The sequence below is a fragment of the Spermophilus citellus genome (assembly GCF_964194105.1).
Source record: "Spermophilus citellus genome assembly, chromosome: 5".
Lineage (NCBI taxonomy): Eukaryota > Metazoa > Chordata > Mammalia > Rodentia > Sciuridae > Spermophilus > Spermophilus citellus.
This window is the reverse complement of record NC_138186.1, coordinates 61256583-61273756: the sequence shown is the minus strand read 5'-3', so window position 1 is coordinate 61273756 and position 17174 is coordinate 61256583. Positions and strand designations below refer to the sequence as shown.

The 17174-nt window shown below is 48.5% G+C and overlaps 1 protein-coding gene across 3 annotated transcripts in view; it reads right to left on the bottom strand.

The window, feature by feature from the left end:
• Positions 1 to 281: 281 nt before the first annotated feature.
• Positions 282 to 17174, bottom strand: part of RUNX2 (RUNX family transcription factor 2) — a gene marked incomplete at its 5' end in the record, with an annotated part of 232802 nt that continues 215909 nt past the window's right edge. For all 3 annotated transcript variants that reach the window (XM_081296133.1, XM_081296136.1, XM_081296140.1), the window contains one exon: positions 282 to 1268. In XM_081296133.1, coding sequence (XP_081152259.1) covers positions 682 to 1268 — 587 coding nt within the window. In that variant the 3' untranslated portion in view covers positions 282 to 681. The remainder of the gene's footprint in view (positions 1269 to 17174) is intronic.

The window sequence follows — 17174 nt, the reverse complement described above, 5'->3', positions numbered from 1 at the left end:
AGTCCTGGAAAGAAGGGCAGATGGAAGGAGGAAATGGGCACCCACAGGCCAACATCCAGAAAGTGGATATAAAAATTTTTATTTATTATACAAAATACTTTCTTATTATATAAAAAAAAGACTTAAATACCCACTCCCATTTTCCCAAATACATCAGTCTCTTTTCACTTCTCTATTTTCCAGACTTCTTGAAACATGGTTATAATGAGAAAAAAATATAAATTCGTTTCTCAGAAAAGATTTTTAAGAAGTAATGTGTGAAAGTCACCAGAGGGGGATACACCATCGTCAGCTCAAGAAGGAAACTCTGGAGCTTGAATTAATGCTTTGGTGACAGTTTTTTCTCCCGCTGTCTCCCCACATCACACACAAGTCACAGGAGGTGGGTGGGGAGCATGGTTCTCCAAATGTCTTGCCCAGGCACATTTTCTGCCTGGAACTCAAAACAAAAGAAGGGCATTTGAAAGGCCAGGAGGGTCCACAGGATGGGGCCGCCCAGCCAGAGAGCTGAGAGGCAGCTTCCAGACTGACGTGCTAGGGAAGTCCATTCTGCTAAGCAGGCTGATCAGAGCAACCGGTTCTTTTACTGGGTTTGCTTGACTCCCAGGGACCCACCGGCAGGGAGGCCTTGTGCACTGGCTGACCCCTTGTCTTGGATGACCCAGCAGCGCTCTTACTCCATTAGTTGGCATCTGGGGCATCTGGCAGGGGCTGGGGCTGGGGTCCCAGGGATGAAGCCAGTTTAGTGAGGGCCCTCGCTATGACGTCCAGGTGGCCATTCATCGTCCGCAGCTCCACCAGTATGTCCCCGACGTTGGCCTCCAGGCTGGCAGTGGCGGCGGGCCGCGCGCAGGGCGGCGGGGAGGCGCGCGGGTCCTCGGTGCCCTCCTCCTTGCCTGCTGCGCCAGGGCGCGGGGCACGGCCTGTGTCCTGACCCTGGGCGGACGTCCGCTCCCTCTCATCCCTGCGGACGCAGGGAGAGGTGGCCGAGGGGCAGCCGGGCAGCCAGTCGACAAGGCGTGGGGCAGCCTCGGGGGAGGAGGCGACGACCGTGTAGAGGCCAGCGCGGCGAGGGGCGCCGGAGCCAGGGGGCGCGCCGGGGAGTGATGGCGGCAGCAGAGGGGTCAGCACCGCGGGGCCCGGGGAAAAGGCCTGTGGTTCGCAGGAGGAGGAGGGGGAAGGCAGGGCGGTCGTGGAGGGACCAGGCTCCTCCGAGGAGAGGAACAGGGTGGTCGAAGACTGCGAGTCCAAGGTACTGGGCTCTGAATCTGTCAAGGGAGAAAGGAGAGAGGGTCACTCAGCCATCCGTACCCATTGGCATTTATCAAGTGCCAATTCTGTGGCCAACTCCATGCTAGGTATTTGAGGAAATGAGTGAAAAGGTGGAAATTGATTTCCTACCCCTCAGAGCTTGCAATCCAGTAAGGAAGAGTGGGTTATATAGTAGCTAATGTCTCAAGAAAGAAATGGGCAGGGCTGGTACAGAAACCAGGCACCCGGAAGCAGGGAAGATCTTGGAAGCCCAGAAGGCATCCTGGTGAGAGGATCTCCACTGGGCCTAGAAAGGTAGTACTGGCAGGAAGACAGAAGGAGTTTCAGGCAGGGGATGACCTTGCATCCCATTTGGGGGCAGTCTGGCCAAGGGCAGTAGGTGAACACTTGACAAGAGGGCCCTTGCCTAGGATTCTCAGAAACAGAAGTGGGCTAAATAGATGACCCCCCAACACAATCCCAGAGTCTCTGGATGAATTTCAAGGAGTTCAGGGCCAGGAGCCAGATGACCTTAGTGCTCAGTTTGCCAAACAAGGCCATAGGACAGGGCAAACCCTGTTTCTCCTTTGGAACTTGGTTTCATTTCTCCAACCATTCAAGAGAGTAAGGCCTAGTTACCTCCAGGACTCTTCTGGACTGATCAGTCAAAGTGCCTTCAGAAGTCCTCAGTTTGAATCACTGATCTAAGTCCACATCACTCTACAAACATACCTGTGTCAGTTTTCCCCTAATCCTTTCAGCCTCCAGGTAGAAAGTGGGTGGCAGCTTCTTGTGACTGGGAATGGTAACCAGGTTTACCAACCTCAGATCAAAGGTTCTACATGAGTGAGAACCACCTTAGCTCAGCTGTCTTAGCTTCCGTGTTTGCCATCTTCGGGTGCGTGGTCCATGCTCATCCTGGAACCAGTTCTGAGTTTTACTGGAGCCAAGTCTCTGAGGCTCCTCTCCCAGTTCCAGCAAGAGTATCTGCACTTGGCTTCCTGCCTTGTCTGTCCCTTCTGCCCCACCCTTTGGGGATTCCAAGCTTTTCAAGGCAGAATTTGCAGGAGTACCTCAGCTCATTATCTGAGGAGAATGGCAGGATGAGTCATGGGTGAGCACAGCGACTGCACGCGAAGATGTATGCTCTCCCCCTCGTCATGGGTGAGCTGCTCCTTCATCTGGTGTCTGGCTGACACTCAGAGCAGCCCTAGTCATCTGGTGAGCGCAACGTCCAGACACATTCTCACAGAGCTCTCAGCCCCAGATCTTCGGATATTTAGTTGGGTGGTTGGGGGAGGGTCACATCTTACTGGACCAGAGATGCAATTATTCCTCAGGCAACACCATGCCACCCCATTTTGAGAAAAAGCCACCAATGAACCTGAGAACTTCTGATAGAAATTTCATGGCGCCTTCTGCTATCAACTTTCCCGGAACTGCCTCACCTCCATCAAAAATAAATTTCCCAGGTTACCATGATTATCTTCTTTTACAAATCAAGAATCACAAATGCTCCTAAGCACATAACTAGATACAGGAGAAACTCCACAAACGGTTTAGTCTGATTTCACTTGAGAAAGATGTTAATGAGCTTCATATATTCAATCATTGGAGCAGATGAGAGACTTGTACAGTAAATCAAGTCTACTGTGTAAAAATGAATAGAAGCAAGCACACAGAATGTTCTAAAGCAATGTTTCCCAAACCTGAATGTCCATGGCATTTCCCTGGGACATTGTTAAAGGGAAGATTATTATTCAACATATCAAGGGTGGGATCTGAGATCCTGCCTTTGATATATGGGCTTTTTAAATCAATGTCATCATTTCTTTGCATCTTCAGGGGTTCCTATAAAATAATATCAGGGTCTTGTTGTACAAACAGCCCTTTCTGGAGGTTGGCGGCCCCAGTATACAGGTTGGAATTCCTCAAGCTCCGTAATTTCCTCCCTTGTCCCTCCCCACAGTCCTAGATCCTTAGCCTGCTTCTCTGATTTTCTGAGCATTATGACCACCTGACTCTGTGTACTTTGTTGTTGCTGTTGTTTACTTGAGTGTAAGCCCAGTGAAGGCAGGGCCCTTGCTTACTTCATTCTCTGCTGTGTCAGCAGGATGCAAATAGTGCCTGGCACATAGAAATGCTCAATGAGTTCTTATTGAACAAATGCCATGTAATCATCATCAGTCCAGAAACACAGCTCCAAACACAACAAACTGATCCAGCTGCATGCTATTTGGCCATTCAACCCTCCAATTATTTGGAACCCATGCAATATTTGGAACATACTTATGCTAAAAAAATATTCCTTGCTTATCTGATACTTGAATGTTTCTGTGCATCCTGTATTTTATCTGGCCACCTTACAAAAAGTCTAAGCTTTCATCCCATTTCATAGATAAGACTAAAGCAAAGATGAGTTAAATGTATGCATAGAATTAGAAGAAATCTTTGCTGCTATTTGGATTAATTGCTTTAAATGCAGAAATAGAGATCAATGAAGAACTTGCTGTTCTGTGACACAGATGAGAACTGAGTGGGAACGGCACCTCCTCTCTCCTAGTGGGCTCCCCATCATTCAGTCACAGGTCAAATATGCACTGAGGGCCTCATGTGTACCAGGCACAGTTTGAGGCTCAACTAGACAGTGTCTCCATCTGAAGGATCAGATGGGGCCATGGGATCTCTCTTCTCCCACAGGGGTTAGGTTGCCTCCTGCTGCAGAACAAAACCCAGTAGGCAGATCAGAATGGGGAAGAATTCCAAAAAAGCTGCGTGACAGATGCCCACCAGCTGGTTAGTTAGCACAGATTTGCTCACAAGGTTCTGAGCCTTACTCACAAACATGGGCTAGGCTGGTCGTGAGCAATCATCACCCAAAGATCAGGTACAAACTTCCCAAAGTTACACTCCTTCTCTCCCCCTCCCTCCTCAGCCCTCATTTACTCCACCATTCTGGGGAGAGCTGCTCCTTGAAATGCAAAAGATAAGGTGTGACAAAATTCCAGTGATTCCTGTTCCCATTCCAGTCCTAAAAGTACTTTTGGAAAAATTGCTTGTGGAAAAAAAAATCCTGTAAATCAATATTTGAAAAAAATATTCAGGGCTGGGGATGTGGCTCAGTGGTGGAGTACTTGCCTATAATGTGTGAGGTCCTGAGCTGGATCCCCACTGGGGGGGAATAAAAAAATGTGCAGTGTCTCTAGAAATGAAAGAATGACAAATGAAAATAATAAATTACTATTTTTCACTTGTAAAATATTCAAAGTATTCTCAGGCAAACACTCGCTGAAGACAAGATCTCCAGGAAAGACACATTCTCATCCCCTGTTGGTAGCCAGTTGACATGACCATTAGCAGTAGGACACCTCTGCCTCTGCAGAAAGCAAAGCAACTTAGAAATATGTGCTCTACTATTGAGTGAAAAAAGGAAATTTCCAGATCTCATAATGTGGATAATCTTTCAACTGCTTATAAAAAAAATATGTACAATAAAGATTGGGAGAAAGCACATAAAGATGTCAGGCATGGGATTCCTTGAGCTTGCCTGAATTTTCAAAGACTTCCACAACAACCACACACAGGTAGCCTCCCCTCCTACTGACCTAGGCAGAAAGTGACCCCTTCACACCACGCCTGTGTGGCCAGGTCTACTGGCCACTTTCTGTTCAATCTTGTTGCTGAATTGGGCTCAATCATTTCTTGACTGGCAACTATGCACTTGGAAAATCAGGACCCATTTGGCATTCCCTGTCACCTCCCCAGACCCCCCAGGCTGGGGATGCCTGTGGAAGGACTGAAGTGTGCAGCCTGACTATGGGAACTTGAGACCCTTCAGATGTTCTCCCTGAAAACCTGTGCCTCTCACTGACCTTCCCTTCCTGGTGAATACCCTTCCATTTGTTCAGCCAAACCCCCAGGGTCAATCCTGACCCCTCTCTTTAACTCACCCTCCCCACCTCCAATTCACCAGCAGTTATTATCAGCTCTACCTTCAAACTAGATCCAGCATCTGATCCTCTGTCTCCGGGCAGGGCCCAACTATTGGTGGCTGGGCTCAGACCAGGAAATGAGCCTCCTGAGTTCTAGGGCTCATTCTCCCCCACACCTAAAGCCTTCTAGATTGGAATGAATTATTTAGAATTGTCCCTTGTTCTTCCACCTCTCCCAATCCTTTCTGACCACCCACTACCACTGTCCCAGGAAAATCCTTTGACTAAGTCAGTCCTATTTGGGGCATTTTAGGTAATAGCTAAATTTATTCATTGATTCATCCAGTAAACACGTACTGAGTCCCTACAGAGTGCCAGGCAGGATTCTCTACAGTGTGTAAAACCAGAGCTAAACCCTGCTCTCATCATGGGGGCAGAAAATAGTCAAATAATTGCACAAAACAAATGTGTACCTGCAGCAATAATGCAAACTACATGTTATGAACTAAATATGTAGGAGGTGGGTAAAAATCTGCTAAAAGAGGAGGGTTTGACCTAATCAAGGACTTTCCCGGAGGAACTACTGCTGAGGCAGTTCTGAAGGGTGAGCAGTTAAGTAGCAAGGGAGGGGAGAATGTTGGAGCATGAGCAAGTGCCTGTGGTGGGAGAATGTGCTACAAATACACAGACACCTAGAGAAAGTCAGTGTGGCATGGGTGGAGAGAGCTAGGGGAAGGGGGCAGGAAGAGAGAAGGCTCAGGAGAAGAGTAGGGGTCAGGGGCTGTAATATATGACATGTACTACCAGTTGTCACCCAACATCCATTCCCTCACCCTCATTTTTAGCTGGACTATGACCACTTAGAATAAGATTGCATTTTCTAGTTTCAGCTAGCAATAGCCATGTGACTAAAGGCTGTACAGAAGAGTGAAAAGTGTTATAATTCCTCCTTCTGTAGCCTGGGGGTTGGTTGCAATGGCTGGAGCCCAAGCAGGCCTCTTCAATCATAAGGTGGAAACCATATATGTAATGATGACAGAGCAGAGAACTCAAGTAGCCTGGGTACTCTGTGACTTTTAGGAGTTGCTGTGCCAATTCTAACTGATTAAATTGTTGACTTTTCATATGAGGAAAAAGAATTTCGGTTCAGTGGTAGAGGACTTCCTTAGCATGTACAAGACCTTGGGTTCAATCCCCAGTACTGAAAGAAGGAAGGAAAGAAAGGGGTGTGGGAGGGAGGGAGGGAGGGAAGAGGGAGGGAATAAGGGGGAAGGAAGGGGAGAGAGAGAGAGAGAGAGAGAGAGAGAGAGAGAGAGAGAGAGAGAGATGTTTATCTATTCAAATTTGGGTTTTCTATTACCAACTCTTAATATACATGGCCTTCCTAGATGTTTTAAGGGATTTTGCTGTTATTCTAAAAGCAATGAAAAGCTTTGGAAGGGTTTTGAGCCTGAATGTGTGTGTGTGTGTGTGTGTGTGTGTGTGTGTGATGTTTTGTATTTCGAAACATTCACCTGTCTGGCAGGTGAGAGGTGGTTGGGTGGAGTGGACAGGACAGAGCTAGACAGAGTGAGAACAGTTAGCAGATGGCAGTTACAGGTGAGTAGGGTGGAGGCTCTGGAGATGCAGGGGAGTAAACAGATTTCAGAGGCAGCTGGAATCGGGAAATGAAAGGACTTAGTATCTGCAAGGATATGGGGGAAGAAGGTATCAGAGAAATGGGTGTCCTCCCAGGCTTCAGTGCAAGGCTCCAGAAACCCTGCCTCTGGAAAGAGAACTTTCCCTTTCCTGCCCTCTGGAGTCTGGGAGGCTCCTGCCCAGACCACACCCAGGCCTCTGGCACAGCTCATCCCTGACACACCTCACCAGAGGCAGCCCTCAGTTTCCCAGGAACCTGGAGGAGGAGAAGCTCTGGAGCGCCCCCGGTGGGGGTGGGGGTTGCTGGAGGAGCAGAAGTCTGTGGGAGGCGGTGAGCTTGGTCTGCAAGCCAGACCTCATGGCTCAGCACTGCAGCTGGGCCTCTGCCTTGTGATGGTTCAGCCTTGGCTGGGCTGCTGCCGGCTCCCTTCAGAATGACCGGCACACAAAAAGGAGAGCCGAGTGTCTGATGAACTCAGCTCAATAATATTCACTTCTTTTATTTTCCAGGAACATCATGAGTCCCACAGGGCAATCTTCTGGTTTTAAGACCTGGTGAGTCAAGTCTACAAATACCTCTGACTCAATCTGATCCCAACTTCTCACCAGGCATCTCCCAGGAATGGGGCTCAGCAGGAGAGCGGGGACTGGCCCACCAGTGATAGGGCAAGGACGGTCAGCTTCTGAGTGAGTGGGGTGGAAAGAGCTGGATACTTGACCTGAACCACACTCTCAGGGAGAGCCCACGTGTACTGGGCACTTACTAACTCCAAGCCAGGCGGCATCTCTTCCAGTCTTCATGGAAAACTGCATGGATTCTGTTATTGATATCATCTTACCATTGAGGACTCCAAGACTCAGCTACACTAGGTCCCCTGCTCCCTGGCACAAAGCTGGAAGCTTATGCCAAAGGCTCTTCCATGTGAAGGAGGACCTGTGCTTTGGGAAGTGTTGCAGGCACCAAGAGAGGGGGAAGGAGGAGGGCCTCTGTGACGGGTCTGCTATACACTATGCCAGAGATTTGCCACTAGGACTGCACGATAAAAACCACCTGGGAATGCCCGGCATGGGAAAAAGAAACAAGAAGTTCATCTGGAGAGCTTTCTAAACACTATCTGTGTCTCCAGAAATTCACTGAGGATGTGAGTGGGGTGGAGAGGAGGTGCCCTATGGTTGAAAAGCTCCCCAGGTGATTATAATATGAGGTTTGCCCAACAAAAGCAATTCCTGTGTTTTCTCACTTAATTCCAACAGTGACCCTATACTTGTTTGCAAATGGACAAACTGAGCTCACAGATTCTGATGGCTTGGACATAACCCACGGTGGGCAAGACCCATATCTCAATCTGTTTCTGAATGACTCCACCCCAATGGTGCTCATTCATGTTGATTCCATTCTCTCAGACCTCGAAGAACAGAGAGGGTCAACCTCCTCTGTTTTGTGTTGAATTTTTGTCCCTTTGGCCTCCCGGGGCAGCCAAACTACAGGCTGTGCTCCAGCACCAGCAGGGATGTGCCCATTGACTCTCCCAACAGCACTGCCCACCTTGGTGGCCTCAGCCCCTGCTGGGCCACCATCTAAGGGTTAGAGGCCCAGCCTTGGGGAAACTGGGAAAACCCTTGTTCTCTATTTCCAGCAATGTTAGTGACTTCCCAAGGAGTGACAATGGAAAAGCCATCACTCATTTACCTCTGTGTAAATCACTCAGCCTCTCATTCCCTGGTGACTGAGGGTTGGGCTAAAGGAGAAGGACATTCCTCATGAATCAAGTTCACAGCAAAACTCTGGGAAGGGTGAGGGAGCCATACGGACCGATCCTATCAGCTGGAAGGTGCTCCTGGCTCAGAGTTCTCTTAAGGAAGGGAGGAAGAGGACATTAAAGCAGGTAATGGACACTCATGGTCACAGCAGCAGTGTGCACAATAGGTAAAGGGTGGAAGTAATGTGTCCACCAGTGTATGAACAGATAAAGGAAATGTGGTGCATACATACAAGGGAATACTACATGGCCATAAAAAAGGATGGGGATACATGCAGCAACATAGATAAACCCTGAAGACATCATGCTAGGTAAAATAAGCCAGTTGCAAAAGTTAATGCACAAAATAGTATATGATTCCTCCTGCATGAAATTCATGGAGTAGTCAAATGCATGGAGACAGAAAATAGAATAGTGGTTGCCAGGGGTTGGGGGCACAGGAGAGAAGAGAGTATTTCATGAGGACAAGAAAGTTCTGGAAATAGATGGTGGTGGCGGTTGCTGAACAGTGTGAACATCCTTAATGCCACAGAACCATATGCTTAAAATGGTTAGGATGGTAAAGTCTGTGTTGTATGTATTTTACTATAATAAGGCCAGGAGGTATGACACCTTAATTCACAATTTTGCCCCAGAACTTGAAAAAAAAACCCTACATATGCATTTTGTAAATGTCCACAAAAGTAGAATGGAGGAGAGGTGACAAAATACCTGCTGATGAGGACATTATAGATCAGATGCCATGAAACACCCCAGGAGGTCCCTGAGGATAAGGAGTACATACCCAGCCCAGGCCCCACGCTTCAATGCACCTCAAAGATGTTTCTTGTGCCAGTCAGCAGAGTGAAAAAATTCTATGAAAGCCTCTTTGTTGAAACTGCAGATGCAGGTTAGAGGAAAGGAAAGTCTAGAACCACTCCTAGACCCATTCTGGTTTCTCAAGCAAAAATGCTCGCCACCTCTAGCACTTCCCAGCCAGGCTGCTGCTGCTTCCTCAGGATCACGCATTCCCACTGGCAACAATGACCACGGACACAGGAAGGAATTATTTCTGTTCAAGAGTTCCGTGGCCCTCCACCACACTGCTGGCCACCTCACCCTGTTAGCCTTCGCCCTGCTTTAACTGCTCTTTGAAGCAACAGGTGGCAACCAGGCATGCTCCCACCTCAGGGCCTTGACACTTGCTGATCCCTCTGCCAGGGATGCGCCTCCCTCAGTCACTGCATGGCTCGCACCCCTCAGTCCTTGCTCAAAGCACCTCCTCATGAATCCTCTTAGTATCCTACCTACATGTGCCACCCCCACCCCACCGCATCAGCCTTCTGTCCCTCTGACCCTGTGCAGTCAATGCTGTAACTCTCCTGTTGGCGCGCCCAGAGCACTCCAGATGGATCAAACTGTGCCTGCATGAGGCTTGGAAGATCATGTCCTCGGTTTGAAATGACTGAGTGTCGAATGCTCGGGCCGAGGGACTTCATCAAATGGCTGAAACTTTAACGAGGACAGAAGGTGGAGGGAGCTTCTCTACTAAGCCAAAGAATTTGAACTTTAAGGAGGCAATGGGGAGCCACCAAAGTGTTTTAAGGAGGCGAGTGATAGATTTGATTTGCGTTTTTAAAAGATTACTCTGGCATTCGGCCTAGTGGAGGCCGACCTGGAGAAGTAAGGCTGAAGGCAGGGAGACCAAATGTCCCAAAAGATGCTTCAGCAATAAAGGAATAGAAGAGTGAGTCCAGCCAACCAGTATTAGAAACATTTTTTTTTCTAGGAATAGATTGAATTTCAGCAAAAAGAAATTTTCCTGCCACCCTTTATGACAATACTGTGAATGTTGGCTCCTGCCCTCGTTCACGTTGGCCACCCTTGGTCTTTCATGCATCACCATTCAATAAAAAGCAAGCATGGGTTTTATGGGATTGTTTGTTAAGCCCTGAGCCAAGCTTTTTTACTCGCTCAGTCTGGCCACTCTGCCAATTTGTAAATTGGCTGTCTTTACATATAGGGTGTGAAAGATAACTCAATGCATCTTGGTGAACATCTTGGAAGCAGACAGATGTGACTGTACATAATAGATTTTTTTTTTAAAGAGCTGATTGTACAACCTGTATATTCTTTGGCATGAATATGTCTGAAGTACGGGGAAAAGGAGAAACAGAATGAGAAAGCTATTCCTACCCCATAACCAACTTTGGCTCAGGAAGTAAAAGTCAAAATAGATTATGTTCCTTAGCAATGCCTCCAGGGTTGAACAGTTCCCAAATCAACCCATTTAATCCTTCCTCCTGGAAGGCCACTCACCTTTGAACTTTCTTTTCTAAAATACCATTAAAAAAATAACAATGTCACGGCACAGTCCAGACCCTGCAGAAGCCCAGGCTCCCTGCCTGCAGAGGAAGAACTCATCCAAGGGGCCATCTCACTTGTAAAAAGCAGGCTGCCTATGAACTCCATGGAAAGAGCTGGGCTATAAAAGACGGCATTTTGGCTTTAACAAGGCCAGGAAGCCCGAGCACAGCCAGCTGGGTAGTCTGAATGAACCCAAGGATATTAGAACCCGGGGTCACATGGAGCCAGGACGCCACCAGGAATGCAGGGAGGAGAGACAGTCTGGCGAGGGGCTGGGGGAACAACTGGACCCCTCGCCCCCGACTGCTGCCAGCTCCACATGAGTCAACAGGAGAGGGAGGCAGCTGGGACATCAAGCGGGAGGAGCGGTCTCACAGGATGGATGACAGGCAGCTCTCTGCTCAGCCACGTGGGACTGGCCAGCGCCTCTTCACACAACAAAGCTCCAGAATCTCTGGGGGTGCCAGGTATGGCAGAGGTACACAGCCACGTCCACCCACCAACTCATCCAGGACATGCATCTCAGAGTTTGCTCCAAGATGCCCCTTGCCAAGCCACCACCTGCACTGAGGAAGGACATAGTGGGACACCCATCTGGAGGGGGGGGGGGGTGATGGCTCCATCCCCTGAAGCGCCAAGCAGCACAGCTTTCAACACAGATAATTAGTGAGTTAGGACAGAGCTGAGGAAAGGGCCCAGGGTGCTCCAGGTCCCTCCCTTGTCTTGGGGAATCAAGTGACCCACTTGGTAAATATTCATCAATTGAATAGCCCTATCTCTCTGGCACTTTATGCAGCCCTGGGAGCAGATCTTGGTTCCTAAAAGCTGATGCCCTTGTGTCTGCTGCCACCTGTGACCACAACCTCCATGCACTTAGGAGCAAATACTCCTAAGAGATGGCAGGGCCAATGTAGGTTCTCTAATTGCCCCAATGAGGCACTTTTAATACCCAGTCCTTTCTCCCAAGGATTCCTCTGAGGCTGGACTCCCAGCCGAGCAGCTTTGTCTCTCCCTCAGGACCTCTTTTCTAATTTGGGCCTGAGCTTTCCCTTCTCTTCATTCCATGCCATTCCTCCTAATGATAACCCTTTGTGCCAGGCTCAATTATATACAGAGCTCAAATGAGCAAGCCCGACTCTAAATTTGGCCTTCTCCATTGGAAGGGAGGGCCTTGGGCATCTTGCTTTGCCCAGAAGGAAAGATACTGCTCCCCATGGAGAAACTAAGCCAAGGAAGGGGGAAAAACTTTTGCAAAAATAAAAATCTAGAATGAAGAAACAGACCAGCACCGGCTGCCCCAGTCACTGGGGCCTAAGGCTGAAGTCACATCTTCAGCCAGGCCTATTAGGACTCTTTGCCCTGCCACAGGCATGCAGAAGCAACAGACGGGCTTTGATTTTTCCTTTTAAAAACGTCCTCCAGCCTGACCCTACCTATGCTCTCACTGCAGGGTTAGCAGAGGGTGAAATGAGAACATGCGCCGGGAATTTCCTGACTTCTGTGAATTTTTCTCAAGATCTGGCTGTGAGTCAACGTGATGCACTTGTGACACGTGGAAGAACTTGCAGTGGCTTCCCCTCCCTTCTGGAACACCATGAAAAGCATCTCCCTGCTGAGTAACAGAGGATGAAAATCCAGAATGTCCCCTCCCCCATTCTCCCTCCATACTGTCCCCAAGGGAGAGGAGCTAAAGGAACTGTTTCCACCAAACTCCACCAAGACATTAATACTCTGCAGAACTACAGGAAGAGCTCTGTGCATGCAGCTGACCTCCTTTCAAAATTAAGCTCTTGTATATGGTTTTGTTGAACTTTACATTTTTTTGGCATTTAGAAAATGGTAGGGGGTAAGGAGAAAAGAAATGAAGGAGAAAGGAGGAGCCTGGCTCCGATTTACAGTGTCTGACATAATCTGAGAACCTAGAGCATTCCCTGAAGATCCAGGCCAACTGAGGGGAGGCAGGTTGAGTCACTCTTTCAATCATATTGATGTTGATAACCAATCTCAGATCCTCAGACTAAGTAGATTCATTACAATTCATTACAATTCATTACCAAGAATGGATGTCACTTGCCAGTGGAAACCAGATACCACTCGTCTCTCCTAGTGATAGTTGATAATTGCCCCCCAGAGTTTCAGAGAGGAGTACTTAAATCAACGACATCTTCAAAAGATCCTGGAATCAGAACTAAGGGAGTGTGAGGATGAGACTGTAAATGTCTACGAAGCCTGGCCTCCCACGTGGGGTTGGGAGCAGATGATCAAGCCCTTTGCCTACTATGCAAGCACACCCAACAGCAGAGGTTGTGTCACCATCCTTAGGGTGCACAAGCTTCAGCACTTGAGACCAAAGATGAACGAACACCTTTGACAAATACAGCACAGAATTTCTAAGGTCCTTGTGAGTTTAGGTGGAATATCTTTCTCTTTTTCAAAACTGAAAAAGGAGGACACCAAGAGAGTTGCACCAAGAGTGAAAATAAGACTTCTTGTGCCCAAAAGCCACGCCTCTAGCCACTTAGACCCCATCTCCTTCTAGCACAAGACCCTAGGGGACAGCCAAGCATTCACAGCTGTGGAAAGCATAACTTGAAAAGGGAAACCTCAACTTGAAGCAAAAGCTAACTTAGGAGAGTCGCCCTGTTTCTCCCCTCAGTCTTTCCTGAGCGCAGACCTCAGCTCTGAACAGTGACAACTAGAGGTCGCGTGCCAGAGCAGCTCTGCACCTCCACAGATCAGGGCATGGGTTGCCCTGCTCTCCCCAGGATAGACTTTGGCCACACACACTGGGCCACCACCAGACGTGATTCCTGAGGCCACCACAGGCTCTCACACTTCCCACCACTCTGGGTACTTTGTGTCACTCTTGGGTAAAAGTGAGACCTGTATTTTCCAGGGTGCTCTCCACCAAGGTGAAGGTCATTTCTCTTGTTCCCCTTCCCTCACCCTGTCCTTCTCACATGCACAAGCACACTGGCATGTGGTCTCACCACTGTCAAAAGAGACAACCTTTCAGTTTCCCTCTCATTCTGGAGGGGGGGAAACTGGGGGGGGGGGGTTATTTACTTACTTATAAAAACCAAGAGAATAAGAATGAGGTTAATAACATGAATCAAATCTTAATGAACTAAGATTATAAAATATTTCATCTTAAATTTTAATTGTATATTATAGACATGGTTTGTTTATGGTTAACAGAACTTTTTCTTTTCCTGACCAATCACTTCACTGCTGGCTCTTTGCTTGTTGTAGGGTGGGAGGGCAGGGAAGGGCATTCTGAGCTGAGGTTCTACCCAGAGGGCAAGCAAGAGCCTCAGCCTGGATTTTGTTCAAGACCCAGACAGGACACTCTCATTGGTGGGCTCTGGAAACGTTTTCTTTCAACTCTCTGTATAAAAGCAGTAGTTCCCTTTATATAAGATGAGCAAACAAACACTCCTTTCCATGGTTGATAGGAAGAAGCTTAATTATTGTAAATTTGTAAAGTGTTTTAAGGTGCAAATATTAAAGGAGTAACATGAGGGGAAAAAACACTACCGTGGAGCAGATCCTGCTTAGTTGTCATGCAGGACCCGCAGCCCTTCCCCAGGGTCTGATGATACTTGGAACAAGTACCAGGAGCTCTGAAGGCTTTAGAAAGTCTTCATGTAACTTCTTAACCTGATTTTCTTTACCTTTTTAAAAATTTTGCCTTTTCCCCCCTCTAAATTCAGCCAAACCCTTTGCCTTCTCCATGCATAAGGAGAATGGAAGTCCTCTTGGCAGTTCCTTGCCTCCTTCTGCCATGCCTCCCTCCAGTGCCCTTGTTCTCCACTTATACCTCCTGTTTTCCCACTTGGCACGTTTTTGTAAATTAAAATAAATTTGACTTTGAGCCCTTAGCTGTAAATTTTGCTTCTGCCTCTTTGAGCACCAAAACAAGGTACTGAGTCCCCTTCCTAAGCCGGTGCCCTGGCAAGGACACAGAGTCAGAGTGGAGCCCTGTGCCCAAGGAGCCCAGGCAGCACCAGATGGCTCTTTCCTACCCAAGGCTTTGGGACATAGCATCACACTCAGAGTGTGGGAAAGCACCCAGGCAGCTGCTCAGGGTGGCCCTGGGGCAGCAGCCAAGAATGCTCATTGTCCTGGCTGCAGCTGTGTCCATAAACAGGTGCTGCCTGGAGGCTAAGTGCCCAAATGGGTGACAACCTCCCTGCCCAGGCACACAGAAACATCCCCGATCAGGAACTGGAGGGCTCTCTCCAATTCCCACTTCCTCTTCCTGAGGCCACAGAAATAGTGAGCAGAAGGCAAGTCACAGGTACCAAAAGGCAGCCGGGGCCATGTTCTCTCTGCCCTCTACCCTCAGCATGTGATTAACAGGACACTCAACAGATCAAGGCAGCCCCTCCCTGACCCCAGACCGCTCTGGCATCACTCAGGGGAGGAAATGTCCTCAGAGGAGGATGCATCTGGTTCTTCACTGGCTGGCATCACACCAGGCACCAAACAGCTGCTGCCACCCACACCACCCTCCCTGAGAATCCCTGCCAGGCTCAATGTTCTGCTCCCCAAGACCAGAGGAAGAAAATAAAGGAGAGATGGAGTGGGTCTCAGCCTGGGGACAGGACAGAGCTAGGCAACCTTCCTTCTGCCCCTGGGGCCCTCTTTGCCTCATCACTTCTTTCTTCTCCTTCACCTGTTCCTCCTCCTCCTCCCCTACCAACATCTTCTCTCTTTGTCTCCTCTCCTGCTGGTCTATGTTCCCCCCTTCAGCCAGTCCTCCTTTCTTCCTTCCCAGCAGCATGATGTCTTCTCAAGGCTGGTTACCTTGGTGTGTGTGTGTGTGCGTGTGTGTGTGTGTGTGTGATCTCTTCATTGGGGAGGGACTGAGCCTGGTACAACTGAACAGCAACCCCCATCCTATAATCGTGTTTTATGCATCCCTGCAGAAATGAAAACCAGATCAGAAACACTGGATGTGAGTCCTGCTTGCTTCTGTGTATAAAATATCCTACCCCAATGCGTTGTGCCTGGGGAATAAACTCCTATCTTTCTTACCTGTGTTCCACTTTGAAAACAGGGTTTCCAAGGGGCTGTTAGCTGGGGCTCCATGAAAATTCAGTCCCATGATCAACTCATGCTGATACATTCTGAACTAAACAAAGCTAAGTGGTTTCCTTACTATAGGAATTCTCTAAAACCGTAACATGATGAGGGGCATGGTAAACATGCAAGAACAAAAGACAGAATTCAAATTTTTCTCAATTTATCAAGTCCTCCATTTTCGAGGAATAGTTTAGTTTGAGAGGCAAATATCCCCCTTGGCCCATGCTGCAGTAGCCATCAGCTCCTGAGTCTGCACAGTGTCTAGCACAGGACTCTGGAGAGTCTGTCCCTTAATAAACACCAGCCCCCTCTGCCTTCCTTCAAGCCAGAAGAGCAGAAGTTCTTCCAGAACCTCAGACTGTCCCTTTGGCAAGTGAGGAACTAGTGCAAGTCTTTATTCTGGGGTACATTTCAGCCATGGAAAAAATAAAGAGATACCAAGGTTACGCTGTCCCCCATAAGGCCCCCATACAAAGCCACACCCCACAGATGTTCGTCATCAGCAGTACCTGCAACAGTACAACCGACTCATTGCAAAACCAGGAGAACCACAGATCTGGCACTGCAGGCTAGGACTATTTTGATTAGAGCCCTTGCCCTCCTGTTCCCACTTCCTGGGACCTGCGTCACTCTTTCAATCCCCTCACTGATTGACACACACTTCCTGAATCTGCGGGAGCTAGGGCCCTAGGACCATGTCCTGGTCTAGAACCCTCCAGATGGCCCCATGGCCAGGACACATGCCCTTGGCCAATTTTGTTTCCTTCAAATCAGGGGAAAGTGAGGGGTCTTCTTCCTGGGAATTCCCAGAGCTGTCTGGGAATGCTGGCAATGCTGCACAGCATGGGACTGAGGTGGGTAGGAGGCACTGTGGGGGCCAAGCCAAGGAAAGGGCCTGGGGAATTCCCACAGGGCGCCATTAGCATGGAAGCTTTGAAAGGCGGTCTGTTCTTTACAAAGGATCCTTGCACCTATTGCCATTCAGAGCAGCAGTGTTGCCAGAACACTTGTTCCTATCATTTCCTTCTTATTTCCCAGTGACACTGTCCCTACAAAGAGGAATGAGGAGCATGTCAGAATCAGGCAGGTGAGAGTACCTGAACAACTGTCACTCTGCTAAGAATCATACCAGCACTGCAGACCAATACATGTTCCTTCC